Source organism: Ailuropoda melanoleuca, chromosome 3 (assembly GCF_002007445.2).
Source record: "Ailuropoda melanoleuca isolate Jingjing chromosome 3, ASM200744v2, whole genome shotgun sequence".
Classification (NCBI taxonomy): domain Eukaryota; kingdom Metazoa; phylum Chordata; class Mammalia; order Carnivora; family Ursidae; genus Ailuropoda; species Ailuropoda melanoleuca.
In genome coordinates, this window is record NC_048220.1 from 27,945,416 (window position 1) to 27,961,732 (window position 16,317).

Consider the following 16,317-nt stretch of genomic DNA (forward strand, 5'->3'; position numbering starts at 1 on the left):
GCGGGCGCGGCGGGGGCGGGGGCGCGCACTCCTGCGTGGTCTCGTACTCGTCGTCCTCCGGGATGCGGAAGGGGCTGGCGGGCAGGCTGCCCAGGCTGCCGCCCAGCGCGCAAGCCCCGCGCCGCGGCCCCGGTCCCGCCGCGGGGTAGTAGTAGCTGTCGTAGCTGCGCTGCATGTCCGCGCCGGGTCCGGGCCCCGGGCCAGGGGGCGCCGGCTGCCGCAGGAGCGGCTGCTGCTCCGCCAGGCGGTAGCTGATGGGCGCGGCCGGCGGCAGTGACACTGCGTGCGCCGAGTTGGGGGACGTGATCTCAAAAGTCGGCACCTGCGTGGCCAGCGAATAGTGGAAGTCCACGGGAGAGAGGCGCGCGGGCGTGGTCAGTGCCGACACATACCTGCGGGGAGAGGCAGAGGCATGGGCGTGGGGGCTACCGATTGCGGTGGAAGGGGTGGATCCCGACGGAAAGCAGCGTCTTGCCTGGGATCCCGCCTGCAGGAATCATGGTGGCACTCCTCACTGTCCTTAAGCAATTTCCTTAACCTCTTCCAGGCCCAGCTGCCTTATCTGTTAAGCGGGGAGAGCCACAGTGCTCATTCCATGGCGTCGTTGGGCTGATTCCATAAACGTATCGAATGGAGTACCTGTGCCTACCTGATGATCCCCCCTGAATGATCCTTTGGTGTGGGGGATGCTCACAGTCACCGGGATTTCTGAATGGTTACTTTGCATCAGGCTCAGGCCGGGGCACTTGCCATGTACAATCTCATCTAATACAGCAATTCTCTAAGACCTTTATGTTAGTCCCATACTACACATGAGGAAACTGAGACTCAGAACATTTAAGTGACTTGCTCAGGGTTCACACAACCAGGAAGTGGTAAAGCTGGGATCTGAACCGTTGCCAGACAGGAACCACGACTTCAGTGCTCTCCAGAGTTCCCATTACTCTCCTTCGGAATCACCTGCCTTCCCTCTCGGCCCTCTCCCACGCATACATCCAATTAGCGACCATTCCCCGTCTCCTGGAACACACCCTGTGCCCTGCTCTACCCCATCCTGGGCTTAGTCGTTTGCTCTGCTCTGGTCATGACCCCACTCCAGGGCCTCTCCACTGTATGCACCTTCCAGAGCAATCTTTTAACATCACTGTTTTGCTTTAGGAGGCCCTTCCTGCTTACCCGTCCAGGGCCACCAGCCATTTACTTGGCCCCGGCCTACCTGTTCAGACCCAGCTCCACTCTCCCTACAGCTTGCCCTGCTCCGGGCACCTCACTCACGAACTGTGTTCTTAAACGCCTCTGCTGGCTTCGCTCAGGAGGCTTCCTGTGCCTGGAGAGCTCTTCTTGTCTCTCTACCTCCCAACCATCAAGAAGGCCTACTGCTACCGAGAACAACAGCTACACCTAGTGCAGCTGGGTGGGAGGCATGACCTCTGATGGTCTTCACGAGAACCATGCCTGACAGGTACTGTTTTTCAGGGGTGATCCATGGGCTCCAAATCACACAGGTGGTGGAGCTGGCCTTTGAAAGTTTGGTCTTGGAAAACTGGCCACTTCCTAGAATCTGGAGTCAGACTGGGCCTCTGCCCTGGTAGGATGGTCTTTCTTATGCATTCCTTAGGCGGCCGTGAGCGTCAGTGGTTTGTGTCCGTGGCTCGACTCCTCAGGAGCAAGAACCCAGGGGGCCATCTCTGGGTCCCCAGGCAGGCCTGCTCGGTGAGGGCTGGCATGGAGTAGGCTCAGAGCAGGAGAGCATTTCTTATCCCTCTACTCCAGCCTGGAGTTCCCAGTACTATGCGCTTTCCTTTGCTCTCCTCCCACAGACCCCACTTGCTAAGGGCCACTGGAGAGCTGAGCAAGGTGGAGGGCTGGCCTCCTGTGACTCCTGGCATGGAGTCAGGGAAGAAGGGGAGTTTCCTGGTTCTCACTCCGTCCGTTGCTCGGAAACTCAATGGTGTCTTGATCCCTGGGCCTTGCTGCTGATACTGCCAGGGCCTGCAGTCATTCTTGGCTCGTGCCCAGCCTGCACTGGTCAGTCTCCTTGCAGACAGCCTCCCCTCCTACCCTCCACTCTGTTCGATCTTGGTGCCTTTCTGTTCCCGCGGGGACACGGGGCCTCTGGGTGACACCAGGGCAGGGCTACCATATGTTCTGCTCTGTCCGGAACAGCCCCTGTTTGTTCCTGATGTTCTAGTGCAATTATTAACATCCCCTTCTACTCTGAAAAGTGTCTTAGTCCTCACTGCACACCAGGGTCCATTGGCTCGGCTGCAATCCCAGTCTGTCATGAACATGCGGATAACCCTGAGCCAATCACTGAACCCCTCGGGGACCTTGCCGGCCAATCTGAAATATGGACCTGAGAATCTTTGGAATGTCTCTGAGGTGCCCTAAGGGTCAGCCCTGGGTCAGTGGTGCCAGCTCTCTGGCCAAGGTGGGGCACAGGGCAGGAGGCAGGAACTGACCTCTCGCTGTGTGGGGAGTCACGCAGGGAGTCTATGGAGTCGTGGTAAGGTGGCACGGCAGCCCTGCGCCGCTCTTCCAGGCTGTAGGCCGCTGCCCGCCGCGCCCGGGCCTCCACACACGCCGGGCTGTTGCACTTGCTGGTGCCCACCGATGACAGCATGATGCCCGACTGGGAGTCAGAGGTCAGGCTTTCAGAACGTTCCAGGCTCCACGTGTGGCTCTCATGCCTAGAGAAGAGGTGGAGGAGAGGTGAGGGATCAGGAAGGGACAGAATAGCCCAGCAGGTGTGGTCCCGGGCCCACCCCCTCCCTGGTTCTTCATTTCATTTCAGGCACCCTCAGCTCACTGCCCTTCTCCACTCTGAGCCGACAAGTCATATCAAGATCTAGGGAGGAGGACTGAGTGTCCTATGGGTGGGTGAGCTGCCATGTGCACGAGCCTCTTTTCCTCTGTGCAACCATTCCGCAGCCCCCCCCCCCAGCCTCAGCCCGGGGTCCCCTGTCTGGGGCCCTTCCATTCTCATGGTCCTTAGCCACCAATTTCAGGAGCACAGCCCCAGTGGCCAGTACCTGAGGGACCTGCCTAGTCCATGCTGCTCCCCAGGGGAGAAGGGGGCCAACCATGTTATTTCTTGAGCTCTAAGAACCTTTGTGCTTCGGCGGACAGACCTCCCCACTCTAAAGAAAAGGAAGCTAAGGTGGACTAAGTTCATATGGGCAAACTCAGGAGAGGGCCTCAAACAGGTGCAGGTGTTTGAATGAGGAGGCGCTGTATGCTGGATAATGTGGTGCCAAGACTCAATGTCAGGGGGGCACAGGGAGGTTGTTGTTCCCCTGGGGACTGGAAGAGGCAATCTGGGCCGCTGAGGATCTGGATGAACGTTTGGTGGTGGGTTCTGGTCTGAAGTCTACCTCCCTCCTCTGACTCAGAGGGAACCTCGGTGCCGAGCCGGGCCTGGCTGGGGGGGTTCTGTATGTCCTCAGGCAGACGTGTGAAAGCAGGGGTCTGCAAATCTGTGTGCGCCTGGCTGGTGCCCACCTGTGGCTGGAGGTGGGTGTGGCCGTGGAACAGTGGTGAGAAGGAGAACAGGAGTGGCTCCCAGAGAAGGTGGTCTCGGTTTCCCTCCGGATGACATGGTCCGTGGCCGGCACATTCTTGGAGATGTACTGCAACAGACACGGTTGGGTGGGAGTTAGTGACAGGTCACCGAGTCGGCCCTCCTTCCTGGTGGGGATGGGGAAGCCACTCGAGAAGCTGCAGGCTGGGCAGTGGTCCACTGCGTGAGTGAGCTGGTGTTAGGGCAGCGATGGCCCCAGCCAACCAACCCCTTCAGGAAGTGGGCAAGTGAGGCCGGTCACCGTGGTGAGGCTAGGCTAGCAGGCCCTTGCCTGAGCATGGCGCGGGCCAGCTGCCGCCCTGGCCCGGCCTTGCAGGGGGCACGACAAGGCTGGCTCTCCAGTGAGGGCTGTAAGGGGCTCTGGGAACACCACTCACATCTGCCATCTGGATCTCCTCGGGGTCCAGCCGGGGGTGGCTGGGCCCGTTGGCCAAGCTCCGGTTCTGGTGGGCCGGGCACATGTTCTGCCGGAGCTGATTGTGCATCTGTTTCCGCTGTTTCCTGCACAGGACGAGGGCGTGTTAGCTTGGCATGGCCCCCACACTGGGTATGACATTCCCGGGCTGTCCCTCCAGGGGAACTCTTCTAACCTCTGGCCAGGATGCGGGGGCAGCTGCCTCCCCTGTCCCCACCAGCTGGAAGCCGGCAGGACCCGAGCGTATCGGTCCTGAGCTCTGGCTCCGAGAGACTAGAATGCCACCACTTCCTAGCTCTGTAACCTGGGCCGGTTACTTACACTCGCCGTGTTTCACTTTCCTCATCTTAAAGTGGGTGACCACTTACCCCTTGCAAAGTCCACTGAGAATTAGGAATTGAGGTAAAATACTCAAGCACTGGTCACTCATTCGCTCGCTATTTCTTGGGTTTTTACTATGTGCCAGATGCTGTTTCGGAACAGAGGAGGAGAAGGACACAATCCCTACCCTCAGGGAGCTCACAGGCCAGCACGGAGGCAGATAATAAACACATACACGAATGAGCAAGGTGCTTTCAGTAAAGCGCGGTAAGGACGATCAAACACGGAGCTGTGTATCAGGGGCTCGTGGGACTGCTTTATTTTGGCCACAGTAAGTGCCCAATACGCTTGTTCTGTAATGTTCTGATCCAGCCATGTCCCTCCCCTGCTGAACGCCCTTCACGGGCCCTCTCTCACGGCCCTCTCGGCCCCAGCTTGCCGTATCCTTGGAGGGCTTGGTTCTGACCCCCCCCACCCCACCCCCGTGCCGGCCTTCTCTGGGCTCTGCAGCTCTGCACGTACTGTTATGTCCCACTGGAACACACTCGGCCTCTTCACCTGCCAACTCTTGCTCTTCTCCCAGTCTCAGCCTAAGAGCTCCTTCCCCAGGGAGACCCTTCTTGCCCTCCAGCTGAGGTTAGGCACCCCTGAAACATACCCCGTTACACTGGACATCTTGCTTAGAGCACTGGCCATGCGCCTGGCAGAGGGCCTGGTATTCAGCAGGCATTGAATGAAAATTTGTTCAAGAAATGAATAAATGCACTGGAGGTTAGAATAGGGGTTTGCTTTTCCCTGAGTTCTTGACCTCAGTCCTTGGGCCCTAACTCCCAAGGCTGGCAGAGCCTTAGATCCCATAGATAGGTGCAGCAGGAGTCAAGACTGAGGGACTCTGTGCCCTAAATGGTGGTTATGCCCCCACCCTTGCTTTCTAGATAAGAATGGATGGGACAGACCTATCATTTTTTCCGTACTACATCACTCTACAACCTTCATGGGCTCCCTATCACTTACAGGGCAAACCCAGGCTGCCTAGCTTGGGATTCAATGCCCCATGGTACCATCTGGATTCCAGCTGTCTCCTTAGACTCATGCCTCTCTTGTTCTTGACCCCAGGCCTTTGCTCCAACTAGTCTGGGCTGCTTATGCTCTAGGAACACAACTGATCCTTTCCAGCATTTGTCTGTCAGCACTATTATCTAGGAACTGCCCAGCCCCCTTTCTGCACCTTTCTTTCCTTGCCCCGAGGTTCTGCCCTCACCTTTCCTATGCCCAGAGGTGACCTGGCCCCATCTTCTCTCTGTTCTGGCCTAGACCTCTCCCAGGTGGGACTAGACAGTGCCTCCTGAGGTCTCTTTGTCCCCTGGGAATGTAGCCTTCCTTTCCGTGCTTCCCCACCCCCAACACTGCCACTGACTTGACAGGGGAGATTCTCCCTCACAGCGTCCTCCGACGGACCTACTAGGGTCATTCCTACTTTATAGATGAGGACTCGGTTTGCTCAGGGTCGTGGTACATGGGAGAGCTGAATTTGAACCCCGATCTGTCTTCTTCCAACACCTGTGCTCTTGACCATTCTTGTTCACTGCTCTGGGGCCTGTCTCCTCTATCCTCTGCTCCTGCTTCTTGGCCCAGCTCTTTGGCCCCACGCCAGCTGCAGAGGCCCCTGAAGGGGCTGTTGGGGCATAGAAGAGGGGGTCTGGGGGTGGGGGAGAGGCTGTCCTCCATAGCTGGCCTCCCGCAGGCCTGAGTGTCGGATACTCACTTGGTCTTGCAGTAGGCGACCACGCAGACAATGCCCACTACGAGCAGAGCCACGCAGATGCCGGTGATAGTCAGGACCCTCTTCTGGTACAGCTCCTCAGCTTCTGCACAGGCAGAGGACAGGATGTGAGGGGGCAGGGCAGCAGGCAGATCTGTGGGGACACCGGTGCAAAGACGCCCTCCCCGCCACCCCCAAAGCTTTGGCTCCCTCCAGCTCAGGGCCTCCCAGCTCCTTTGCATCTCCTCCTTCCTCAGCTAGCCCCGCCCTCCTGGATTGCCTCCTGTTGCTCCGAAATCTGCCCACCCACGGACCTGGTCCCAAGTGACTACCCCTGAATTCACCTTCCCAAGCCCTACACCCTGCCCAGAGCGTGTGAATGGCAAATGCAGGGGGGATGGGGGTGGGTGGGATGGAGGTGAAATTCCGAAGGCCATAGGGGAGGGCAACCCAGCTTGACCAGCAACCTTGCCCTACTCCACAATGGCCTGGTGGCTTCAAAGAGCCTGGATGGGTGGGGGAGAGCTGTTCTTCATGGCAGTGAACATGTAGACTCCGGGCAAAGGTCTGGCTTGCCATTTCAGCTTTGCCAAGAAGCTGGAGAATGGCTTGTTCCGGGCTGGTGACAGGACATCAGACCCAGAGGCTGGACCCAGGAGGGATGCCAGGAGCGGGGACAGAGCAGACCAGGCCCATGGAGTGGTACGTGGAGAGAAAGGCCTTGGTTTGTCCCTGGGCCTGGATAGCACGTGGTCCTGGCCCACTCCAGCCTTTCCCTTGGCTTTCGAGAAGCCCACAAGAGACAGCGTAGCCTGGTGTCCAGGACAGTTCTTGGGCTTGAGGAGCAGCCCCCACCCTTTCTGAGGAGCTGTGCTAGGCTGGGCTTCAAAGCCCTCGAAGAACCAACTATCCCCTCCAGCTCCCACTTCTTGGTGGGGCAACTCCCACCCTTCTAGAGCAGAGAAAACCAGGAGGAAGAAAAGGAAAAAGGTGACAGCAGCAGGACACCCCCTGTCCCAACCTGCACCTGCCAGCTGGCCCCTCCACATGGCTCCCTCTCCCCAGCACAGGGACACGTGGAGGCTAGACCCCAAAACCCAGGTAGAGCCCGGGCACATGTCCCGAAGCCCTTGGGCTTACAGCACGTCCTGCGTACACCCACCAGTAAACTCCGGGAGCGCAAACCCTCTAGACACACATACCTTTAGGACTGTGCCTATCTGTACACAGACAGACGCCTTCGCGAAGATACACGCACACGAGTCCAGAGAAGCGCGCGCGTGCACACGCAATCATGTGGTCTTAAACAGCCTTCCACCCTGGACCCCATCTCTGGGCTCGGAGGTCCACGTCCTGCCTCCAGTTCTCATCCCTGCCCACCCCCTCATCTTCTTCAATGGGACAGCTGTCTCTGTCACTGTTCCAAGACCACTCTGGTCCTGGTCGCTGACAACCTCCTACTGCCAGGTCCCCTGGTCGTTTGCTCCCCCCCCAGCTGACTCCCCCTGTTGGGTCCACTCCGCCTGGGTGGCTCTGCTCTCCTGGGTGTCCTCCTCCCCCACTGGCTGACCTGTTCAGTTGCTGCTTCCTACTCTTCTGTGTGGGCCGCAAGGTAGAAGGGGCTCCCCGGCTTCTTTCTTTCCCCCACCTGCCCTCTCGTGTCTCATGATCTCACGCAGCTCAGACTTCGCATACTGGCTGTATGCAGGTGACTCTCACATTTGTATCTCCTGCCCACTTCTCCCTGAGCTCCAAGGGCCATAGCCAAGCAGAAGTGCCGATCCCCCAGCCTCTTTCCGAACCTGCTCCCTGCCCTTCCCACCTCGCCAGTGGCAGCACCCCCTCTCCTGTTGCTCAGGCCCCACACCTTGGAATCACTGCCAAGGACTCCTTTCTTCCCACCGGCTCTGACACCTGGCGCTTCAGCCAATCTTCCCAGCTTCACCTTCCCAGTAGATTCTGGATTTGACCACTTCCACCACTTCTAGCTCAGTCCACGATGATGTCACCTCTCACCTGGACAGCTGGGCACCCTCTGACCGGCTTCTCTGCTTCCACTCCTCCCCAGCCTATCTCTGAACCCAGTGTGTTCTCTGCCCCAAAGCCAGCAGATCATTTACTCCTCTGCTGAAAATTCACAACGGCCTCGCCCTGTGATTTGATTCCAGCCCACACACGCACCCTGGCATCGGAGGCCTGGGTTACGGTCCCAGCCTTCCCTTTATATCTCATCATTGGTCCAGTCCCCATGTCTGCTGTGCCCAGAGATGCTGCCATTCCTTCCGTCCACTGAATCAGGCAAGCCCACTCCACCCACCATCCCTAACTTGCTGCGCCCCCTCCTCACATACTCTCCCCTGTTGTTGGCAGGGCTGCCTACTTTCCGTTAGGTTTTAACCCAGATGTTAGCCCATTGCACAAGCCTTTCCTGGCCCCTCAGCTAAGGTAAATCCCTCCCTAGCTAGGCGCCCTTCCATTACCTTCTTTTATTTTGGTATGGCACTTACCACCACCTGATATCTTTCATGTTTGTTGTCTGTCTCATCCTGGGAATTTGAGCGCCAGGAAGGCAGGGGCTCTGTGTGCCAGATCGCCAGAGTCTGGCAAATTCTGGGGTTCAGTAGATGTTTGTCGAGTCAGGGCATGGATGGACATACAGACCACCATTACAGACACATATCTGCACACGCTGCCGCTCACCTCCACACCCTCACGGTTCCACCTGCACGACGCTCAGCCTTGACACAAAGACGTCCTGCCGCGCGCCTTCACGCACGCAACACCCTGCACCGGGGGCCTGACAAGGTATGTGACGTTTCCACCCCCCACGGCACACCCCCCCGCAGGTCCACCTCCCACACCCTGCAGCGATCACGCACACCACACAGGCTCAGCCCCTCTCCTCCCAAGCCATCACCGTCAGCAGATAGACACACTCGCTCCGTCTCCTGAGAAGAGCTGACGGGCCGAGGCGGTGAGGCCTCTCCAGACCTGCCTCGAGAACAGCCTCTTCACACTGCAGGCTCTGCACCGCCATCTGACATCTGCCCCCACCGAAGCCTCGACCCCTCCGAGCCCCTGCCTCTCTCCTGCTGTAACATGTCTGGACATTGGAGGCCAGGGTGGAGCCTCCCAGCACAGAGAAGGGACAGACCGACCCCTTCGGGTCCCTTCCCGCTCAAGGTGTCTCCCAGGGGCCGGGGGGGCAGTAGTGGGAGGGAGGTAAGGTTCTGAGCCGGGGAGCGGGAGGGCAAGCACCAGAGGCCCGCCCACCCGAGACCCTTGCTTGCCCTGCCCGTGGGCGAAGAACACGCGGGCCATTGTGGAGACAGATCACGGAGGGAGTGACAGCCTCAAGCAGATGGCAAAGCCTGGCAGACAGACCCCGGGCAGGGGGCAGAGACGAATGGGTGCGATCAGCTGCCGGCGCAGGGCAGGATGAAAAGCAATGGAAATGAAGTGGGAGCAGGAAGGATTAGAGTCCAACTGAAGAGGTTGCCTCTCTGCACAAGTCTCCAAGCCAGGATCCCGTGGCTTCCGGACACCAGCTCTTCCGGGGCCCGTCTCGTCTGGCCAGCCCGCCCGGGCAGCACAGCTCGGGAAGCTCCTCCCCTGGGAGGCCTCCCAGCCACTGGCCTCAGGCCAGGGGGTGCCGCTCTCCCCGGGGCGCACAGTCTGAACCCCGGGGTGCTCTGCTCGTCTGAGCTGCTTGTCTCCCCCAAATCAATGTGCTTTATGATAGGACATCTTGGGGGGGGCCAGGGGAGATTTTTGGAATCATCCCTTTTCCATGTTTTGGAAAGGAGACGAAGCGTCCAGCACACATGGTGTCAGAGGCTGCAGAGAGGGGCGGTGTGGACGGCACTGACTGATACATAGAGCTCCGTACCCTTTAGTTCAAATCCAAGGTGCTCTGGCAGTGCAGGAGAGAGGGGGGTCAGAGAGGGGGAGGGATGGCAGGAGGGATACAGAGAGAGATGGGGGAGCGGGGAGGTGGGGGGAGGGTGGGAGAGAGAGAGAGAAAGAGAGAGAGAGAGAAACGTTGGTCAGGACTCTTCAGACACCAGCAGCCAGCCTGTGAGGTGAAAGCAGGTTAGTGGTGTCCCCTCCCGGCCTACTAAGCCCCTGCCCTGGCACCCAGTCCCAAGAGCCCCCAGGGAGGTGGAGAGAGGAGATGTTAGGGTCAGCGAGCAGGGCAGGTTCTTTAGAGATGAGCTGTGGGGTTAGTACCTGGTGGGGAGGCAGAGGTGCGAGAGTCAGCTGGCAGATGTCCCCAGGGAGGAAAGGTGAGTGGGGGTGGCGGTCCGAGGAGTCCCTGTTCTCCCCCTGCCCCCCAGCTCCAGTGCCAGGCCTTCCGCATTCTCACGCCCCTCCTGCAGACTTCCTGCTCAGCCCTGAGCTCATTCACGGGGCCCTTTTCTCTGTTCCGAACGAGGGCATAGGGGGCCCAGACTGGCCTTTGTCCGTGTCCTGCGTCCAAAGGCGTGGTTGGCCTGCCCATCTACTGGGAGCCTGGGCACTGAGACTCCTGCGTTTATGGGGAGAGGGGGAGGCTCCAGGCAGCAGGTCAGTTCACATGACACCACCAACACCCTAGAAGCCTACGGGGCCTAGGCTTTGGGGTTTGAGCCTGATTTCACGACTTAGAAAAGCCAACTGCAACTTGTGGGAAGAGCCAGGTGGGTTCAGCTGCGGAACACGTGTGTCAGATGGTGGGCCACTTTCTGAAATGGGATCGTATTGTAAATGTGTGTCTTCAGAGTCCTATGAGGTGGGCACCCACAGCCTAGAGGGGCTGCAGATCAAAGAGCCCTGCCCGAGGATCAGCCCTGCCCCAGACCCACTGCGTCTCCAAGCGCACCTGGCCTAGCCACCACTCAGGCTCTGTTAAAATCGGATCTCTGGGAGCTCTGCTACTCAGCTGTGCTTCGGAATCATCCCAGACAACGGGATCAGGGTCTCAGGTGGGAGCCCAGAAATCTCAACAGTGTTTCTGAAAGCTCCCTTATCTTTCTCATGTGGCCAACACCTATCTGCAGGCTCCGAGTCTCAGTTTTGTTCCTAACGTGCTGTGTGGATGTGGGTGAGTCTGCTCTCGGTTTCCTCATCTGTCGAAAGTGGCTGTCCACAGTGAGAAGGAGACGCGAATGGCCTGGACAGCGGGAGGCGCAGTGCGTGTACGGGAGCCCAGTCTGCAGCCTCCCTGAGTGCACAGTCAGCTCTCGAGATCCAGGGAGGAGGGGAGACTGTGTTCTGGTGTCTCCTCTCCTCTAGAGGAAGGAGAACGTGCGGCCCATCAGCAGAAAGTCTTGTGCTGTTCCTGCCAATTGAGTCTCAGGGCCCCACTGGCTAGTCATGAGGAAAATGACCACCTGGGGAAGAGAGTGGGGTCCCAAAGCCATTGAAGAGTTTTCTTCTGCTTCCCAGCTCTGGGAACCAAGTAGCAGCCATGGCAGCAGGGTCTAGGCCTCCTAAGGGACCTCCCCTTTCAGTCAAAGTCCTGTTTGGGGTGGACCAGCAGTGGCCGACAGGACTGGTGAGGTCACTGAGAGCTTGCCCAGTCTCCAGGAAGGCAGCCCTGCTTCCCTCTCACCGGGGACAGATTCGGAGGGGTCTGTGGTTAAGTTTGCTCCTGTCAAAGGTGTCTCCAGCTCATGTGCACAGGCTGCCTGTCAGCCAGAATGCAGCGGCGCCACTGAATCACAGACAGGTCCCACTGGGCAGAAATCTGCATACTGACCAGTAACCATGGCAACCTGATGCCGGACTCCCATGAGGGCCAGGTTTACCAGACAACATACAAAGTCTTCATCCTAGCCTTGTCCAACGACACACACTTACGGGGGCCCGGCCGAGGAGGCCATGATGTGGGCCCCTGATGAGAACACATGCTTGTGTGTTTGTGCAGGTGTGTGCAGGGGGGTGAGCAGATGTGTGTGTTTCACACCACTGCAGGCACGTGCTTGTGTTTGAGTATGTGTGAGCACGTGTGTGTTTGAACATGTGCGAGTATATGCTTGTGTGTGTCCCCGTAGGTGTGTGTGTTTTTCACTTGGGGGGTATATAGATGCACAAGGTTTGACTCTTGGGAAATGGAGAGGCTGTCAGGGGAAGAAGGAGAAGCTTCAAAGTGCTACTGTGGCCACAGGCTCCGTTTCTGTGGCCACTGCAAAAGGTAATCTGGTCTAGAAGCTGTCTGGGTGGAAAGTCAGACACTTTGCTCAGGACGTGCTGGGAGTCAGCGTCCAGGGCGCTGGTGCTGGCCCTCCTGGCCCCTGCCCCACACCAGCTGTAGCGGGAGAGGTGCTAAGCTGCCCTCCAACCACGGCAGCTGGCTCTCTGCTAAGCCCTTCCTAAGCGTCACTGCCCTTCTTCCTCACGGCGACTCTCGAGGCGTAACTGTTAACTATCCCCATTTTGCAGATGAGAAAACCAACTCGGGTTCAATGAGGCCCCAGAACCGGTAAGCTCAGGGGCTGCCATCATCATTCAGATCGTCTGGATCCAAAGCCTGAACATTTAAGCTAGCATTTTCTACTACCTTTTCAATAAGTATCTGATAGAGCACGGAGAGCTCTGGGCCAAGTGCATGAGCGATATAAACCCTCCACGAAAAGGTAACAGCAAGGATCCTGATAACACCAGGCCGAAAGGCCTGTGGCAGCATTTCTCGGCTTTCTCTGGGTTCCTGGGGCCCTGCTGACCCTCTGAGCAGCTCTGAGCCGAAAGCTGAAGCAGCCCAGCTGGCAGAGAAGTTTGGCCAGTGGCCGAGCTCTGGAGGCTCCGCTCCTCTGATTCACGATGGGCTGGGATTCCCTGTCCACAGCAGTCCCGTAAGCCAGGGAGGCTCTGGGACTGAGGGTGAAAAGGAATAGGCCCTCCACTGCCTCTCTCCCCTGGTCCTTAGCCTCAGCCTGGCTGCTCTGTTCCCTCCAGAGGCGCCTCCTGACCTCCGGCCCTCTAGTGGGGCTGGATCTGACTCTGCAATTCTTCCTGGAGCCTGGACTCTGAAGAATTCTGTTGGGCCACATGCCCTGCCCACAGCTCTGCTCTTATCCCTACAGCCTTCCACCCTGGCCTCCAACTGGGGGGCCTGCGGAGAGTGCTGCCTCCCACGCTCTGAAAACAGTTGACCATCTGGGCCATCTCGGCCCAGCCCCCATCTCCCTGGGGCCTCTACTTTCCTCTTTATGTCTTAGCTTCCAGGCTCTAGCAGGGAGAAGGAGGCGATGATTTCTAGGCTTTTGTGCTGTGGCCTAAGGAGGACTGGGAAGACTCATTCACTCCACCCTGAGACCCAAACCCGCAAACGCCTTTTCTCCCAAGGGCCACCTAATTGCCCCCCCGCCCCCATCCTGCTCTCTGCCTCTTCTGGAACCCCATTCTCTGTACCCAGGCACCGCCACTTTGGTTCCTAATTCTTCATAGGACCCAGCTGTCCTCCTTGGAGAGGAGGAGGTGGGGGTTGGGCTGAGCGGGGGCCTAGAGCGCTCTGGAGGATGGGAACCCAGGGCCTGCCGACAGCTGGGCCCCCGCATGTGGCCCGGAGTCCTCAGGCCTGGCCCGGGGCTTATGCTCTGCTCCACCTCCACCTGGTGGCACTTGAAGAAATTGCTCCCAGCTTCAAAACACTCCACCATTACGGTCTCCTCTTTCTGCTGCAGGGCTCACATTTTTTTCAGCGAACTATGCAAACCAGAAAGCTTCAACCCCACAAGTAGAAGAAAGGAAGGGAATGAAGCTCTGGAGGGGGACTCAGCCCAGAGAGGGCCTGGAGAGAATCACCCATTATCCCTTGAGTCCTCATTCCCTCTATCTTTTAGCAGGCGGCAAACCCCCATGCCGTCCTACCCAGAGCCGCAGAAAAGCCTCTGGTCTCTTGCCTCCATGGAAACCACTGCCCTGGGGCTTGTTCTCCCTCAACCCCCCTTCCCCACTCTCCCCCATCACCCCAAATCAAAACCAAACAAACTGGCCAGACCCAGAGACAGGCTGAGAACTTGTTTTTCTCTCTCAAACACGGGCCCACACGTGCACACGCTTGCTGCCTGGCCCCATCAGCACGTGACCTCCTCCAACAGGCCTTATAAGGCAGGTGAGGGGCCCGTTCGGGCTCCTGCGCACTGCGAGCCTGACCGCCTGACCTGGGCAGCGCTGCCCAGACCTGAGCGCGGCTGCGGCCGCCTGCAGAGAGGACACTGTGTTATCCCGCCCAGCGCCCCCAAGAAGGGGAAGAGGCGGGTGGGGTGGGGGTGGTAGGGGGAATATCCGTCTCCTCCGGATGGGCTTCGAGTGAGCCCTGAGGGCTGAGAGGAGCCCAGGACAACCACCACTCCCTCCCTCCCCAAACTCCCCTCTCCCAAAGCCCCCTCTAAGTCTCGCTAAGCAAGGCCCCAGCCCTCCCGCTCGGGGAGATTATCAGTCACCAGGGAAGGAAAGAAATAGAAGAAAGAGACATACTGGAGAAGTTGACCATTGCGAACTGTTGACACCTGTCCCCGGTGTATCCCACAGGACACCTACCAAAAGAAAGAAAACCAGAAAGAGAGAGCCAGGATAGCGAGACACAGGCACGGCGACACCCCGGCACGGGCTCCTGCCAATGCCAGCTGGGTTCCTTGCCACCGTTAGCGCTTGTGCTGGCCTCGCCACTCTGCCCCTTACCTGCAGCCCTGAACTTGCAACCCAAGGATTAGGCCAAAAATGAAAAACAAAGCAAAACAAAACAAAAGAACAAACCAAAATACAAAAAAAAGAAAAAACAGCCAAAGATCAAAACAACCAACACCCCTGGCCCTATGCCCTACATTGGGGGGACTGCACCCGGAAGCTTTCTAAGGAGCAGGGACTTGTGTTTGTATCTTCAAACATACTTTGCTTAGGATCTGGCATGTACAATCGCAAAGGCAGTTTCTCCAAACATCTCTGTCCGAAGAATCCGTTTGGACATCTGGAGAAGGAAAAGGGGAAAAATCACAGAACAAACTGGCATCATCCGCGAGGCTTAGGTTAGAAATCAAAGTGCACAGTGATGAATGAGAAAACCAAGTCGGGCGCTGGGGCACACTCGTCGCTGCAGGGGCTGGAGTCAGGGCTGGGGGAAGGGCTCAGAAATCTTCCAAATCTCTCTACTAGATGTTGCTCCGTGGGTGGTGGGGGGCAGGGGTGGGGCGGAGAGGAGGATGATTTAGGGAAAAGTGGGTGGAAAGATTGGAAAACCTCACGCCTAATCGTCCTGTGGTCGGTGAGACTTCCCTTCTGACCTGCCTGGGACCCCGTGAAGCCAGAACGGTAGCCCCTTAGTGGCAGGCAGGCAGGCAGGGTGCCAGGAGCCTTCCAGAATACCAAGTTCTGGGAAGCCACTCCTTCCAGGCCGTACCAACGGCTTCTCTCCAGGGCCCTGGGCAGGTTTTCTCATCCATGAAACAGCCCCCAGAAAGCTCAAAGGAGAACACCGGAACGCTGTTTCTAGACTGTGTGCCCGTGACAAAAGTGACCTTGGAGATGTTTCATCTGTTCTCTCAAAGAGGGTTCTGTGGCCAAATAAATTTAGGAAATCCATCCCCAGGTTTCCTTGTAGAGTTGCAGTGTGCATTGGCATAGGAAAAAGCTAGGAAAAATTTTGTAGGAGGAAAGAGCTGAATATTCCAGTCCCAAATTTATTTGACCATGGAAGATGTAAACATGTTTGTAAACATGTTTGGGGAAGGCTGCCCTGGAGCAATACACGTGGAAAAAAAAAAACACAAAAAACAGCGGGAACAGGTAAGGCTGAAGAGGAGCCGGAATTACCAGCATCTCAAAGCCGGCCTGCGAGGCCAGGTATAGGGCATCTGCCCTCAGGTGGCAAGAACCACAATTGCGGGGGAGGGCCGAAGCAGGCTCCCTGAGGACCCTGAAACCTTTTTCCACTCGGGGGGTCTCCTGGCTGCCTGGGCCGCCTGTCCTTCCCCGGGACCTGCTCCTCCATCACTCCCTGGCTCTGCTGGGAGTGCGTTCTCTGGTGTTGGGGCCTCTGTAGCTGCCCGGCACCACCCACGCTCCCTGACCTTGTCTTTACCCCCACGTACACTGTCTTCTGCTCTCTGGCTGCCTCAAGTCCCTGGCCTGCAGGTTTTGGGGAGACATGCCCAGCCCTGTACTTTCTTCTGAACCCTGGCAAGGCCAGATATCTAAGGCAAAGCTTACAGACAGGGCCAGACCATCCACCCTTATTCCCCTACTCAAAGATGGGTTTGG

The 16,317-nt window shown here is 57.9% G+C and overlaps 1 protein-coding gene across 1 annotated transcript in view; it reads right to left on the bottom strand.

Moving 5' to 3' along the window:
- Nucleotides 1-16,317, bottom strand: part of NRG2 (neuregulin 2) — a 175,628-nt gene that overhangs the window by 1,574 nt on the left and 157,737 nt on the right. The window contains 7 exon segments of the mRNA XM_034655624.1: nucleotides 7-392; nucleotides 2,463-2,690; nucleotides 3,502-3,629; nucleotides 3,958-4,081; nucleotides 6,082-6,184; nucleotides 9,968-9,991; nucleotides 14,539-14,597. Of these exon segments, the coding sequence (XP_034511515.1) occupies nucleotides 7-392; nucleotides 2,463-2,690; nucleotides 3,502-3,629; nucleotides 3,958-4,081; nucleotides 6,082-6,184; nucleotides 9,968-9,991; nucleotides 14,539-14,597 (1,052 nt within the window).